Here is a 16,267-nt window from a genome sequence, read left to right as displayed (position 1 = left end):
TTCAAAATTTATAAATAATAATATTAAGACAATTATTTGAGCTTTTTAGTGGAATGTCTTCACTTGTCATAAGACGAGTTTCTACAGTCCAATTTAATTCCACCACTTCATTGTACCGACAAGTCGAGTCAATTACGAGACACTGAAGACGACCTTACTGTTGAGGTCGAAATACGTATCTGTCAACGTACAATTAAGTGGTGGAATTAAATGGAATTGTACAAACTCGTCTTGTGACAAGGGAAATAATAATAGCCAAAGTATTTCAGTAATAATAATCGTAATAATAATACAGTCGCCTCTCCACATTTCGATATTGAAGGGACCATCGAGATGGGGAGAGATCGAGGAATGGAAGGAACATTTAAATGCGTACTAGATTCAAATAAGCTCGTTGCTATGAAAAACGACGACAAAACAAATGTCGTTTGCTGTTTGTTATTGTTCAAAGATGGTCTAGTAGCCTAAAAATCGACGTAAGGAGAGTTTTTTTTTTTTGTGTCTTTATTAAGGAGACTTTCAGCCCGAGGCTGGCTCGTCTCCGGAAAACGTAAGGAGAGTGAATCTAGAGCAAAATATGATCAGAACTCATCGAGATGGAGAGATATCACGATAGGGAGGTTATCGAGATATAGAAAGCCCAAATGTATGTATATTGAAGAGACTTAGGAAATCGACATAGGGAGAGATATCGGAATATATTTGGAACATCGAGAGTCGATAGTAATAATAATAAAATTTATAATGAAACTTATAGCAAAAATTTAGCAGAAAGGAAAACTATATACAAAATATTTACAAATTAAGAAGTTAAACATTGTTTCAGCTATATGCGCGTTACAGTTATTTCAACTCGTGCTCTTGAAAAGTTAGTGTAAAAAGCACGTGGGTTCTAAGATGGGCGATTTCTCCCTTTATTTCCTGACCATAAACCATATTTCTACATGATATGAGAAGTTTTTCATATTTTGGGAAATAAATATAAATGTTTTCAGAAAAATATATATAGCTCTTTGAGTGGAATGTATTCAATTAATGGTGGAATTAAATGGACAGTACTTAATTCGTCTTAGACGGATAAATGTTTTGCCTTTCTCGATACCTCTCCTAACTCGATGGTCCCTTCAATATCGAGTACACCCAGGTTTTTTTTACGCGGTTGGAATTCATTAATTTTTCGGTTAACCTGAACTTTTACAGCTTTTCGAATACCCCCTGAATTTTCTTTGATTTTTGTGAATTTTTTGGTGGGGTTAACTCATTGCTTCATTGACACTGAAGGTCTTAAACGACCAAAACCAAACCGTGTAAAAAAACCTGGGTGTAATCGAGTCACTGTGTTTCCGTTGAACTACGGAATAATATCTTGAGGAAATTCGGAAGAATATTTTAATGGGACGAACACAGGAGCTATGAGATGAAGTTCAGGAGCAGTAACCCTTTTCACTTGGAATAAAAAAAAATGCAACTTTGAATGAAAACAACTGAATCCCTCGACTTTATGTAAAACTTCCTACGTGTTTTCACTGTCGTCAAACTTGACGTAATGCCGTCAAATCAATTGGGCAATTATTCAACGTCTGGAATACATACTCTTCAAGTTAAAATAAGATCATAATCACTATCTTTCTTTGTGGAGTGTACTGAAATTTATTTCCTATCATTATTATTGTTATCAATCATTGCAAAGGTGTTTCAACTAAATGAGCAACGTTAATTCATTTTTCCAGCCGAACAATCAGTTCATGATGTCACTATAGTGAACATTGTTTCAATTTATAATCATCAGAAATTAGCTAGCAGAGGCGGTACCATTTATCAAATGAATCAAAACTAGTTTACAATCGGATCCGAAGGGAACCAACCGGAGAACAACTCAATTAGCATCGTCACTTTGTCGAAGCAACGCCTAGCTGCCAGTCGGGAGGTAATCGTCGCGCAACCAAAGTCCACTTGCGCCAGACACACTGGAACCAATTAAAACAATTTGAACTAATTCTTCACTTTTGTTTCGTCCAATCCAATTACGGGCTACGACCATCGCCGCGTAGATGTTCCTCACGTCGCGATCTGCTCTGCTGGGGAGTGCGCTCTCTAACGAGTGCGCGAGCAGCTTAAGAAGATATCGTCAACGATGTGGTGGAACGGAGGAAACAATCTTCATCAATAATCGCTTTTTTGTCCAGTGCCAGCATCCATCATCGGTTCGTCCGTATAGGAAGCACGCGGGATTCACTGGAGGATTAATATTCCTAAAAATCCGTTAAATTTCAATTTTCCATACATAATTTCCAGCCATTTAACCGTCAATTTCGATGGTCTGAAGCCTCCAGCTTCCGTCTTGGTCGTCATCCCATCGCATCGGTTCGTTCCTTTTTGTGGTCCATGTTCTCTGTTATTTTGCTCTTGATTGTTCATAGGCAATGTACAACTCTTTCTCAAGTGCGTCTTCGGGTTTCATTCATAAAACTGACCATCAACAATCCGATTAACTCACGCGCCGCTTCGGATCATCTTACCTACCGTCTTGTTTGCGCGGTGCTGGTCAGTGTGCGGAAAAGAATGGCCAGAAAATGATGTTGTACGAATCGAACGCTTCAAGTGGTTGGGAAGCTTAGCGGCAGAAAGGGGTTCTCGGACCATGTGGGTGAGAATATTTTTCAACACCCAACTCCAATTGTTTGCAAAATGTATGGAAGATTTTGGAACGAAAATGAAAAAAGGAGTTTCTTTGACGGTAAAAATGTATTGTTAGCATCTTCCAAGAGACCGATTTTTCAAATCAGATTGTCGCTCGTCACTTGGGAACCCCTAACACTTGTAATGTTGCTCTGAATCTGGATGCTGAACGACGACGATGATGATGATCATGAGTGGAAAAATAATACTCTTGTCCGGACGCGAAGAAACATGAGCGATAATAAACTGACTCACAAATATACAGCATCGCAGCAGCGTTGCTTCCACTTCCACGGAGATGGAGGAGGCTCCGAGCTGCCAAAGAGTTGCCCAGCAGGCAGAGGAAGAAGCTTGAAGGGCTTTTTTGGTCTGTTAATAACTGGAAAAGTAGACACGATGCTTCTTTGCCCGATGATGCTGGGCTGCGTTGAACTCGCTCGCTTACTCACTCACTTACTCCAGAACTGAACGAACGATGATGCCAAGTGGAAGTGGCCACAAACAGCGAAGAAGAGAAGATTATCCTCAACTGGAAGCAAACCCCGATAAACAGTGACGTGCGGTGAAGGGGGTTACTTGTTAGAATAGTTGGCGCCCAACAACAGGTGCTAACATTTGAATGAGGGTTTAAATGAATCGTCTTGTATGAAAATTCTTTAGCTTGGCTTAGCTTAACACTCGTCAATAATATTGATGAAAAAATCTATTGGATATCAAATGATTGAAACTCTCTCAGTACCAAATGTTGTCACAAACAAAATAATTGTGAACAGATTGAACGTGAAAACTAACCCATCGTCGTACGCCTATGGCCCACATCTAGAAGCGCTCTTCGCGGCCTTCTTGGGGAACGAATCGCTCTGAGAAGGAACTTGCCAAACAACGACCAACCGCGAGATGACGACGACGCACGGTTAGGAGGGGAAACTTCCGGACCCGTAAACTGCCTCCAGAAAATCGTATTATGATTTACAAGGTTTTAATTTTTATTGCCCATTACCGCTCCCGGGCGGTTTGACTGCTCTCATAAGAACTGAAACCTCCAACTGACTGACTGATGATGGGTCGCCGTCGACGCGGTCGTCGCCTCCGACTCTTCGCTGGAACGTGCGAAATTTAACCTCCAATTTATAATGCGTGTCTCGGTTTCCTCGAAAATGTAATTCGGATTGGCCTGCTTCCGGGGAGAGAAAATGGTCCATGAAATTCGATACTGTTACACTTGCGGGCAACCGCCGAGTCAGGTTTAGTGGCGGCACACGCCGTTTTAAGAACGTCATCATCACCTCACGATGGTGACGAACATTACCGGATTCCAGCACCCGCAGTGACTCGTAAATTAACGGCTCCGTTTTTTTTCTGGTTTTCTCTTGCTTACAGATGTGCCGACGCAGATACCCCCGTTGACGCCGGGTACGAACAAGAAGTTGACCGAAGTCCTGTACGCCTCGTTTGCCTCCTGGGAGAAGGTGGTGCAGTCCTGCCGAATCACCAAAGGTAAGCTTTATATACAATCGATTAATATCGTAGGCATTTTCTAATATTTAGTTGCTCTTAGTAAAATATTTGTTATTGAACAATCAAATTCTTCGTGATGCCAGCTCTTGCATGCCCATTGATAGTTTGTTCCGATTCAGGAAAATATCCGAATTTCTCTAGATTTTTTTTTGCGGATTTCCCTACTTGGTTGGTTACAGCGTCCATACACCTATGCCTGGCGTATTGTAGAGCTCCTTAATCGTCGGTCTTGGGCGATGTTTCCACACACCCAACCGACAGTTGTTAGATTTTCCAACAATTCTGTATAAGAATCTACCAAAACCTTCATAACAACTGGGCATATGCGAAATTGTTAGATTCTTATACAAAAAAAATGTAAGCTCTCAAACAAATATTGTAAAAAAAGCTTACAAAACTGTTAGACTCTTATACAATACTTGTATAAGAATCTAGCAATTTCGTATATGCCCAGTTCTTATATATGTTTTGGTAGATTCTTATACAGAATTGTTAGAAAATCTAACAACCGCCGGTTGGGTGCAAGTAAGCCGAACGTTTAGTGTTTCCATGTCCGATTCCACCGCTCGAGCAGCCAGCGTTCGTGGCGTTCCACGGAGCAACTGGCCTCTATCCGATTCTCTGTTGAATTTTGTTTTGCTATTTTTTTTCTTCCGATATTCGCACTAAGTGACCAGCCCACTGAAGTCTGTCTGTATTTCATTCGACTCACAATGTTTTCTTCTTTGTACAATTGACAGCTCGTGATTCATGCGTCTGCGCCACACAATATTTGGTATTGTACGCAGCAGTTTTTCGCTCAAAAACTCCGAAAGTTCTCCGGCTGACACTTTGTCCGCAATCCGAATAATTGTTTTCGAGCCAACAAGCGTTGCATGTATCAATCTAATCAGTTTCGCCGGAAAACCATGTTCGGACTTTATCTGCCACTGCTCATTTATTTTCTCTGAATCGCACGCTGCTTTGAAATTAATGAACAGATTGATTGTTAGTCTGCAAGTTGTACTCCCGGAATTTATCAAAAATCATCCGCAGGCTATAATACTATTGGATTTTTAAAAGTGTGCTTAAGCGCAGCTATTTCGTTTGGGTATGCGGTGGCTTGAAACATACGCCAGATACTATTTTCCGCTTTCTGCCGACTCTTCTTGTGACAAGCAACCGGTAGATGTTTTCTGTTTCTTCGCCCGACAACGACTGTTTTCTACATACATAGCTTTATGTAGGCAACAGCCCTCAACAAGCGTTCCCACTTCTCCCAGTGGATGATACTTTCTACAACCAAAGCTCGATGCACCATACAAGGCCGTAGCTCTCCCTCTATCTTAAGTTGTTTTTGAGAGCGATCTTTTTGGCCATTCAGCTTCCAAGACATACCGGAAATCCGTACCCTTGAACCGGAAATCCAGAAAAAAAAAAATTCCATTTTGTAGCTTCTCCCGCTACGTTGTGTTGCGTAAGAATCTCTTGTAGCAATGAGTGTCGCACTATTTTTCCTCCCCATATCCTAATTGACTGTGAAGAAGTGACCGGCATCATTGTTGGTTTTGAACTAAAGAAACTCCGAAGCATGTACAGTGAGAATAGCTTTTTAGTCCCTAGAAAACTGTATATTTGTGGTTTCTCGTCCAATCACGACTAACAACTACGATGTGTACAGCTAAGGTAAGCTAAGCTGTTGCCTCGCTTCGCCGACTCGTTCCAGAATTCGAGAAGAATTTGATTGCCAATTCTGTATTTTGAAGCCTCGCGATGGCGATGTGATTTTCCAAACCACAATTCGTTTTCCAACGGTCGTACCGACGCGCTTTGTGATTTTCCAAACCACAATCCGTTTTCTAGCGGTCTTCCAGGCGCGCTTTGTGATTTTCCAAACCACAATTCGTTTTCCAGCGGTCGTACCGACGCGTTTTGTGATTTTTCGAACCACAATCTGTTTTACAGCGGTCTTCCCGACGCGCTGTGAGATTTTCCAAACCACAATCCGTTTTTCAGCGGTCCTCCCGACGCGTTTTGAGATTTTCAAAATCACAATCCGTTTTCCAGCGGTCTTCCATGCGCGCTTTGCGATTTTCCAAACCACAATCCGTTTTTCAGCGGTCTTCTCGACGCGCTTTGTGATTTTCAAAACCACAATCCGTTTTCCAGCGGTTTTCCCGACGCGCTTTTTGATTTTCCAAACCATAATCCGTTTTCCAGCGGTCTTCCAGGCGTGCTTTGAGATTTTCCAAACCACAATCCGTTTTCCAGCGGTCTTCCAGGCGCACTTTGTGATTTTCCAAACCACAATCCGTGTTTCAGCGGTCTTTCAGACGCGCTTTGTAGTAATGTGATTTGTACCCTTGGGATTTTTAAAACCGAAGATTTTAAGAATTAGCACATTAATCCCTTGAATTCAACTCATCTTTTGAAATCAGCGACAGGCCCTCTTAGAAAAGAATGTAGCCCAAATGAGGCAAAATGCGATGACAGCAGTTCTCCGTGGGTGCGTGTGCGGCGTGTGCACGTCACGAAGATCTGACAAGAACAGGCCGAGTCATGGATTGCTGCTCACCAATTGACACGTTGAGATGTGAATGTAAAATCACACGCTGAAAGTAACTTACTCAAACCTTACAGCTACTAGTGGGACCAGCATATCAGCATATCTGGCCTCTTCAAAAGCATGTAATTCAATAAAAAAATGGGGTTGTATACAAGACACGACCGCTCGACGTAAACTAAGTAAAACCAAATATAGAACAGTGAACCAATTATTCCGCGCTATCTAGAAGAGAAGGAACCATCCCAACAAAACAGCTACCCAACTGAGCCTCTTGAAAGGAGGCTTCCGAGCCTCTTGAAAGGAGGCTTCCGAGCCTCTTGAATGGAGGCTTCCGAGCCTCTTGAAAGGAGGCTTCCGAGCCTCTTGAAAGGAGGCTTCCGAGCCTCTTGGAAGGAGGCTTCCGAGCCTCTTGAAAGGAGGCTGAGCCTCTTGAAAGGAGGCTTCCAGGCCTCTTGAAAGGAGGCTTCCAGGCCTCTTGAAGGAGGCTTCTGAGCCTCTTGAAAGGAGGCTTCGAGCCTCTTGAAAGGAGGCTTCCAGGCCTCTTGAAAGGAGGCTTCCAGGCCTCTTGAAAGGAGGCTTCCGAGGCCTCTTGAAAGGAGGCTTCCAGGCCTCTTGAAGGAGGCTTCCAGGTAGCTTCTCTTGAAAGGAGGCTTCTGAGCCTCTTGAAAGGAGGCTCTCAGGCCTCTTGAAAGGAGGAGGCCTGAGCCTCTTGAAAGGAGGCTTCCGAGCCTCTTGAAAGGAGGCCTGAGCCTCTTGAAGGAGGCTTCCGAGCCTCTTGAAAGGAGGCCTGAGCCTCTTGAAGGAGGCTTCCTGAGCCTCTTGAAAGGAGGCCTGAGCCTCTTGAAAGGAGGCTTCTGAGCCTCTTGAAGGAGGCTTCTGAGGCCTCTTGAAAGGAGGCTCTGAGCCTCTTGAAAGGAGGCTCTGAGCCTCTTGAAAGGAGGCTCTGAGCCTCTTGAAAGGAGGCTTCGGAGCCTCTTGAAAGGAGGCTTCTGAGCCTCTTGAAAGGAGGCCTGGAGCCTCTTGAAAGGAGGCTCTGAGCCTCTTGAAAGGAGGCTTCTGGGCCTCTTGAAAGGAGGCTCTGAGGCCTCTTGAAAGGAGGCTGGGAGCCTCTTGAAAGGAGGCTTCTGAGCCTCTTGAAAGGAGGCTTCCTGAGCCTCTTGAAAGGAGGCTTCCGGGCCTCTTGAAAGGAGGCTTCTGAGCCTCTTGAAAGGAGGCTTGAGCCTCTTGAAAGGAGGCTTCTGAGCCTCTTGAAAGGAGGCTTCTGAGCCTCTTGAAAGGAGGCTTCTGAGCCTCTTGAAAGGAGGCTTCCGAGCCTTCTCTTGAAAGGAGGCTTCTGGAGCTCTTGAAAGGAGGCTTCCTGAGCTCTTGAAAGGAGGCTTCTGAGGCCTCTTGAAAGGAGGCTTCCTGAGCCTCTTGAAAGGAGGCTTCCAGGCCTCTTGAAAGGAGGCCTGAGCCTCTTGAAAGGAGGCTTCCAGGCCTCTTGAAAGGAGGCTGAGCCTCTTGAAAGGAGGCTTCTGAGCCTCTTGAAAGGAGGCTTGAGCCTCTTGAAAGGAGGCTTCTGAGCCTCTTGAAAGGAGGCCTGAGCCTCTTGAAAGGAGGCTTCCAGGCCTCTTGAAAGGAAGCTTCCAGGCCTCTTGAAAGGAGACTTCCGAGCCTCTTGAAAGGAGGCTTCTGGGCCTCTTGAAAGGAGGCTTCGAGCCTGAGCCTCTTGAAAGGAGGCCTGAGCCTCTTGAAAGGAGGCTTCTGAGCCTCTTGAAAGGAGGCTTCTGAGCCTCTTGAAGGAGGCTCTGAGCCTCTTGAAAGGAGGCTTCCGAGCCTCTTGAAAGGAGGCTGAGCCTCTTGAAAGGAGGCTTCTGAGCCTCTTGAAAGGAGGCTTCTGAGCCTCTTGAAGGAGGCTTGAGGCCTCTTGAAAGGAGGCTTCTGAGCCTCTTGAAAGGAGGCTTCCTGAGCCTCTTGAAAGGAGGCTTCTGAGCCTCTTGAAAGGAGGCTTCCGGAGCCTCTTGAAAGGAGGCTTCTGAGCCTCTTGAAAGGAGGCTTGAGCCTCTTGAAAGGAGGCTTCTGAGCCTCTTGAAAGGAGGCTTCTGAGCCTCTTGAAAGGAGGCTTCCTGAGCCTCTTGAAAGGAGGCTTCGAGCCTCTTGAAAGGAGGCTTCTGAGCCTCTTGAAAGGAGGCTTCTGAGCTCTTGAAAGGAGGCTTCTGAGCCTCTTGAAAGGAGGCCTGAGGCCTCTTGAAAGGAGGCTTCCGAGCCTCTTGAAAGGAGGCTTCCGAGCCTCTTGAAAGGAGGCTTCCGAGCCTCTTGAAAGGAGGCTTCCGAGCCTCTTGAAAGGAGGCTTCCGAGCCTCTTGAAATGAGGCTTCTGAGCCTCTTGAAAGCAGGCTTCCGAACCTCTTGAAAGGAGGCTTCCGAGCCTCTTGAAAGGAGGCTTCCGAGCCTCTTGAAAGGAGGCTTCCGAGCCTCTTGAAAGGAGGCTTCCGAGCCTCTTGAAAGGAGGCTTCCGAGCCTCTTGAAAGGAGGCTTCCGAGCCTCTTGAAAGGAGGCTTTTGTTCGAATATCTGCTGTTGCTGGTTACATATTATAGTACTTTGTGCACCTGGGCTTTCAACATAACATTGGTGCTGATACGAAGAAGGAGTGTGGTATGGACGTTTGCCGTATTTGTCATCACATGCTGTTGCCGTCTTGCCGAATCGTTTCACCAAAGTCAGCGGACTCAATACAACGCAATCATCACCGCACGAAATCCTATTCGCTTTTCCGTTATCTACCAGTTACACTGTATGGCAAAGCATGTCGGAACTTATGCATTCTTGGATAAAGGATTGTCATCTACCTTGCAAGAAGAAGCGCTATACTAGCTGCCAAGGTAGGAATTGAAGGAGTAACGGACAATATCTGGTTAGGCTGGACCGGTAAGATTGGTAGACCAGAGAATTTCCAGTTGAGAAACATACGGACGGTATGGATCTATAAGGTCTTCGAGCTTACAGTTACGTCAACCCAGTATGATTATTGACAGTACGTACATCTGCTTGAAGATCTGTGAAGGTTGTAAGCGATCTTCATCATCATCAGCGAGTTCGCACGATTCTTGAAGCAACAAAAGTACGGCGAGGAACTCGGATGGAATCTGGTTTGCTATAGCGTAAGGACAACTTTTCCTTTTCGGAAAGCTACAGGATGGCGAAGAGTAGACTCGGGGGATTAGAAAAAAACGATTGTCATTGTTTACAGGAAGGGTCAATGAACAAATAGGAAGTAACGAGCAAAAGCAGTATATCAGAAAGACATCAGAAGTGGAGACGACAAGCGTTAACCCACAGCAGATTTAGTGCTCAAGCCGAAGAAACACACAAATTCGGATGGTTTGGTGGAGTCTCCACCAGATTTTGCAGCTGCATGCAAAATCTAGTGGAGACTCCCCGTTTCAACGACTAAAGGGCCCAGATCTTCTACTGTCGCTAGTAGACGTACTGCTGTGCCAAAATTGCCGTTTTTTATATCCGGGAAATGTTCCTGCGAATTTTTATTCGGTACAAAGACAGATGGACTCAATGCTTTCTTTGGAGAGACAGTCCGGAGTCAACAGAACAAATCTTCATGGTCAACGTCGCAATGTTTGGCGTAAGATGTTCTCCGTGCAATGCACAGTTCATGAAGAACAAAAACGCACGCGTCTTCGAAAGGTTTTCCTACAATGTTGCAGAAATCTACGGTGGCATTAGCGATCTCATACTTTTGCATTAACTTTTCAAACTCATTTTGGATACTCTCCATCACTTCGAGTTTTTCTGCATGGGTTTATTCTTAAGTCTTCAGAAATTTGCGGCTGCTAGGGTTTTCGTTAATGTGTGAAATGTCTCACATGCTGATTGTTTTCAACCACTCATTTTTATCAATTTGCAAATAATGATTTTAAAGAGTTAACTTGATTTTAAATTCAATTTAGATAAATAGATATTGAATTGTTCACTTCTTCTTATTAATTCACAAGTTTGTTCATTATTGCGTGATGTGTGTTAGCCTCAACAAGTTCCTCTCATTTTCCTTTGTTGTATGAAACTACGGCTTGTCCCTTCATGTATCTTTGTGTAATCTACTTGAATAGAGTTGAAGGCATCAAACCTTGTAAACAATTTATAAACAAAAAAAACTCCAACGATGGTGTCTGCCTTCCAATCTCAGCGAAGCCACAAATGTACACAAAGGTATTCGTTAGGGAACTTTTCGGGAGATAATCTGACGTGAATCGCACCTTGAGGGTACCTTGTCTCTGGCCATGCCGCTACTGCGCCGCACACTGTATCTCCAGTTGCGTATTGTTGCCGGTGAAGACGCGTTCGGGATATCTCCCAGCAACGATCAATTCCGGCTATGCAAAGCAGCACCACCACCGTTTCGCATAAATGTTAATTATCTTGCGTCGTCGCCCTCCGCCTTACTAGACCAGGTAGTAATGGCACGTTCCTGGGTAGTTTTTATTTCGTTTCAGAAAACTGCCTTTTCATAAGAACTTGGCAGACAGTTTCAGCAATGGCCGTGGAACTGCGGGGTGGGTACGGTGGATGCTCCATCGACCTTGTCGCTTCTTGAAAGCGAAACAAAAACGCTGTGGGAAACCCGCCCCAGAAACCAACAAACGTCAGTTTTCAATGTCAAGATAATTGATTTCTATTGTTTTCGGGTTGCGTCGTTGCAGCAGATGAGTCACCATGCTGTCAGTCAGTTGGAGAGGGGCGAGCCACTTTGTAATTATTAAGTTTTACGAGCCTTTGTGAGTCTTCGGTCTGTCTGCACAAAATCTCATCGTTGAACTTAAGATCTGGAAAAGAGCTAAATCACTTCAATAACATCGTTTTATTGCACCGAAAGACGACGCTTAACGGCTGACATTGAAAGACATTTTTGTTTTGATTCGCTTTACTTGCAGATCCACGACAATGGACACCGGAGCATGTGATCATTTGGCTGAACTGGTCAATTACGGAGTTCTCGCTGGAGAGCGTCAACAAGGAGCCGTTCCTCAAAATGAGCGGTCGGGACATCATCGGTTTGGGGCGCGAAGGCTTTCTGGCCATTGCGCCGCCATTCACCGGTGACATCTTGTGGGAACATCTGGAAATTCTGCAGAAAGGTAAGTGTGGCGGTCACATCCCCCTTTGAATGGGTAATAAAATCGAATCAAACGATTGTTTACTTGTTTACATTGTATCTGGTTGTCAAAGCAGATGCAACGCAACCGACGCTAATTCAATCAATTCGTTGTTTCTCACAACGGTCAATTATCCAATTTCGATGTGTAATTCCCCGTTCGAGGGGCCCTCGCCTCGTTCGCTCGGGTTAAACGATGAACGACACAAATCTGGCCTACTTCGATTGAACTGCACTGAATCGAAGCAATCCTCTACATGCGTTCGTTACTACAAATCCAATTGACCCAAACGACGACGACGACGACCATCATCGCGAGGGGTGTCCAAATTGAATCAGCTACGACTCTGACTCCGACGGAACACGATAACAATATAACCCATCTCCCAATTGTCAGTCGGGCGGCGGGCACAAGCAAGCAGGCAGGGTGACATGACCCTTCACTGATTTGATTATTTATTTTCATTGTTCCTATTAGTGAGTGAGTACGCGCCCGGTTCTCCGATGCCTTCTAGTTCAGGGGGTTCATCTTCAAGTTGACATCTTTACAGCGGCCCCTCGCTGGTTCGCGGCGGACAATATAACGATGGCGGCAAGATAGGCAGTGCAAAAAATAACTAGGGGAATAGGTTCCCACATTTCCCATTAGATAGCGGAAAAAAGCTGTGCGTGGAGATATTTTTAATGGACTGCGCGGTCTAACGATAGGAGAGTTTTTACATGTGCTATAGAAGAAAGAGGTTTTGATCTTTATGTTGTTGTAATTGAATAATAAAAGCATTTTTATTAATAGCGCGCCCTTTGGAACTCATTGCGTCGCGGAATGCTTCGATATCGACGGTATCTGACATCTGGTGCTGTCAGTTGCTATCGTCAATATAATTTTTATAAAATGACAATCCAATCCAAATCAGGAGGATCAATCTTCTAGGGGATTTCTGATTTTTTTCCATTCACCAATCATGTTTTGCCATTTATAATAGCACAATTTTTATTCGCATTCAGTGTCAATTGTGCAAAAAGAAGCACCATTGAATAGGTTCGCAAACCCGGTAATTATAGAGTAGTTCTCCTCGCGCACCAACCGGCAGGTCATAAAACGACTCGGAACCGATAAAAACCGACCGATCGCTGGGTCCTGATAGGCCAGCGTGCACGTAAACAGATGTTCGGTTCGAACAGAAAACAAACAACAAACTTCTGACAATTATTGCGAACGATTCTTAATTACTCGCATGGAATTAGCATTTCAAAAACGAGCCATCGGAATCAGAATACAGTAATGTAGTAGGCATTGCCGTGGGTTAGTCGCCTCGGCAACGATGATGACGTCGTTCACGCACGAATGCTCACACACATATTTATTTCCAGCTTTGAACACGTGTTGCAGCAGTTATGGCCATTATAAACGGGAGAAATCCAAGCGCAGCGAGAATGACCCCGCATTCTGACCAATTTAGCTTGCGCGGCTATCGCGCCCTCTGCTCACTCAAGTGTCCACTTAATTTGTGTGTGACAACAATGAAAAGGAATCGCCCGCCGAGGGAGTTCGAGGGAATCTATAACCCGGGGGCCTCCTTTGTTGGGTATGATTGAATTATGACGACGTGCGTGGTTTTCGATGACCCGCATGATCGTTGACTGCTGGTTTGTTGCGTGGTTTTCGGGATTTCGCATTCAAAAAAGCTTGTCATGAGACGTTGACGTCGACTGATTTCTGTGGTTACGATTCGAGAATAAGCAAACTCCCTATTTTAATCTGATAAATTGACTTGCCTGATCTGAACGCCGAACCTAGCATTTGATACGGCCTTGTACAATTTCAGCTTGACAAAGCCAGCGGTTGCTAGTCTAACGTTAGAAACGTTCTTCACAACACTTTGTCTGCGAATTAGGTTTTTTATTTAATTTTGAAAAATTTGATTATTTCTAATTCATTTGAAAACATACGTTTTTCTGAGCTACAACAATTTTTTTCCCACGTAGATCCTAAATTTGATGTTTAAATTCAATTTAAACTTTTTTTTAAATTTTATTGTTTGGCAGTTAGCTCACAGGTTGACAGCTCGACCCATATTAAAATCAAGTTAAGGGTGCTCAAAGCGCGAAATTGTTAAATTTTCCTTCCGCAATTTGGAATAATTTCTTGTCGAATTTTGGAAGTATTTTCCAAGGAAATTTGGAGGAAAACAAATCCCAAAGAAAATCAGCAGATTTCTCCAAAATTATTCGAAATATTTTCCCAATATGTGTGAAATCCACAAGAAAATTTGGATAATTTTCCAAAGAAATTTTAGCGAATATCGCATGAAAATTCATAATAAATTTAAAAAGAAATTAAAAAAAAACTTTTCACGAAAATTGGGGAAAAAATCTGATGATATTTTGAAGTATTTAAAAGTTTTTAAAAAAGGAGATTCATTTGAATTTCCCAAGCAATTTCGGATAAATTTCTCGAGGAAATTTTGAAAAAAATTCCATCGTAATTTGAATATGGCCAGTAGCCGCATGCTAGTAGCGGCTACACGCCAAAATAGAGAACGATATAAAGAACTAAGAGCAGCTGAGAAAAAAAAAACCCACCGGCGTAAGAAACGGGGGTACGACGAGAAAGTACTCTCGGAGGCAGAAAGAAGCTTCGCCTGCAACGACGCACGGAAGTTCTACAAAACGATCAATAATATGCACAAGAAAAGCACACCGGCGCCGGAAATCTGTTGACCGATCGAGCAGGGGTGGCTGCTAGGTGGGTGGAGCACTTTGAGTTATTTTTGAATGGACAATCAGACAAAGAGACAGACAAACACACAGAATCAGGGGTGACATTGTGCATCTCGATTCGAACGTAATTCTGTCGAGTCGAACATGTTTGGCATTACGCGTTTGGATTCGATCTCGAAAACGAATCATCGTTCGAGTATGCTCGAGGAGGTACAAGAATAACTAGATGTTTTGGCATTATGGAAGCTCGTTAGCACACTGAAAAACGACTCAAGTCGAATGAAAAACACTCGTCACCTTTATAGCTTTCGAATGTTGTTCGAGAGTTTTTTCTTGGTGAAAGTTTTTAATTACATTTGTCATTATTTCTGTACGGGAAGAGAATACATGTTTTTTATTGTCTCTTGAGGAAAATAATGTCATTAGTATACCTACTTTTATAGTTTCCAGACAATATGCAATCTCTAATTATCCCGAAATCCGCGTAAAAACGACTTCAACTAAAATCGGGTTTTTGAAGTTTTCACGTATTTTAGACGATTTCGATAAATCGCGTGATAAATCTATGAGGAAAATCTGCGTAAAAACGTGTATATTCCAAAATCTATGTAAAAAAAGATGAGTCAAATAAAAAAAAACGCACATGATATGACCCAAGTGCATTTAACTAAAATACATGTAAACATCAAAGTAATTTATGATCGAATCCTTCTTTAGCTTTAAATTATGTAGCTCAAATTTGGATCTGTGGCATACACACGAATAAACATAAAACTTATAATTTGTGTCGTAACAATATCTCAATTTACAAAACATGTCGTATCGGGATAATGTTTTAATTAGTTGCAACTGCTCAATAAATAATATTGCTTTTAAAAGTCATTTAACACAATTTGCTTGTTTATAAATTAACTGCCAATTCATGCCCTGAAGGATGCCTTTCCAACAGGCAACATGCTACACGCAGATGAAATTACTCTTATTCTCTCTGTTTACTCACATTCGCCATGCGCTGAAGGTTGTCTCTCCAGCGGGCGGCATACTAAACACGGAGACAGCTATCTCTTATTCTCTCTGTTTACATTTCGTTTGACAGAACATGCTCGATTGAACTAGTACAGCACCATTCGAAATCTTGTACTGCGACTGAATGAAGTCGAACGAAATAGATAATGCCGCATTTTTTTCGAAACGAATCTAAAAACTTACGAATCGAGTGATTCGATTCGAGATGCGCAATGTCACCCCAGGATTGAGGATGGTGGACACTCAGTGGAGCCACCAACGCTAGACAAATTGAGAAAACTGTTCAAGAGCTGAAGAACGGCAAGGCCGCTGGGAATTACGGAATGGCGGCCGAGCTTCTAAAAGTTGTGAGTGCCCGGCTGAAGGAAAAACTCCATCAAGTGTGTAAAATGATTTGGGAGGGAGGAGAAATGCTTTCGAGCTGGCTTGATGGCCTCATATGTCCTATCTATAAGAAAGAGCACAGACTCGATAGTGCTAATTATCGGGGTATAACACCTCTCAATACCACATACAAGTTAATCCCCCGAATCCTGTTTAGCAGACTGCGTCCGTTTGCGGCGACCTTGGTCGGCGAATATCAAAGTGGTTTTCGAGAAGGACAATCAACATCGGACCAGATGTTTACTCT

General features: G+C 43.5%; 1 protein-coding gene across 7 annotated transcripts in view; it reads left to right on the top strand.

The window, feature by feature from the left end:
• The window catches only part of LOC134220118 (ETS-like protein pointed), a 377,379-nt gene that overhangs the window by 274,826 nt on the left and 86,286 nt on the right, over positions 1 to 16,267 (top strand). For all 7 annotated transcript variants that reach the window (XM_062699108.1, XM_062699116.1, XM_062699137.1 and 4 more), the window contains 2 exons: positions 4,060 to 4,176; positions 11,669 to 11,872. In XM_062699108.1, coding sequence (XP_062555092.1) covers positions 4,060 to 4,176; positions 11,669 to 11,872 — 321 coding nt within the window. The remainder of the gene's footprint in view (positions 1 to 4,059; positions 4,177 to 11,668; positions 11,873 to 16,267) is intronic.

The sequence above is a fragment of the Armigeres subalbatus genome, chromosome 1 (assembly GCF_024139115.2).
Source record: "Armigeres subalbatus isolate Guangzhou_Male chromosome 1, GZ_Asu_2, whole genome shotgun sequence".
Lineage (NCBI taxonomy): Eukaryota > Metazoa > Arthropoda > Insecta > Diptera > Culicidae > Armigeres > Armigeres subalbatus.
This window is presented reverse-complemented; position numbering and strand designations above follow the sequence as displayed.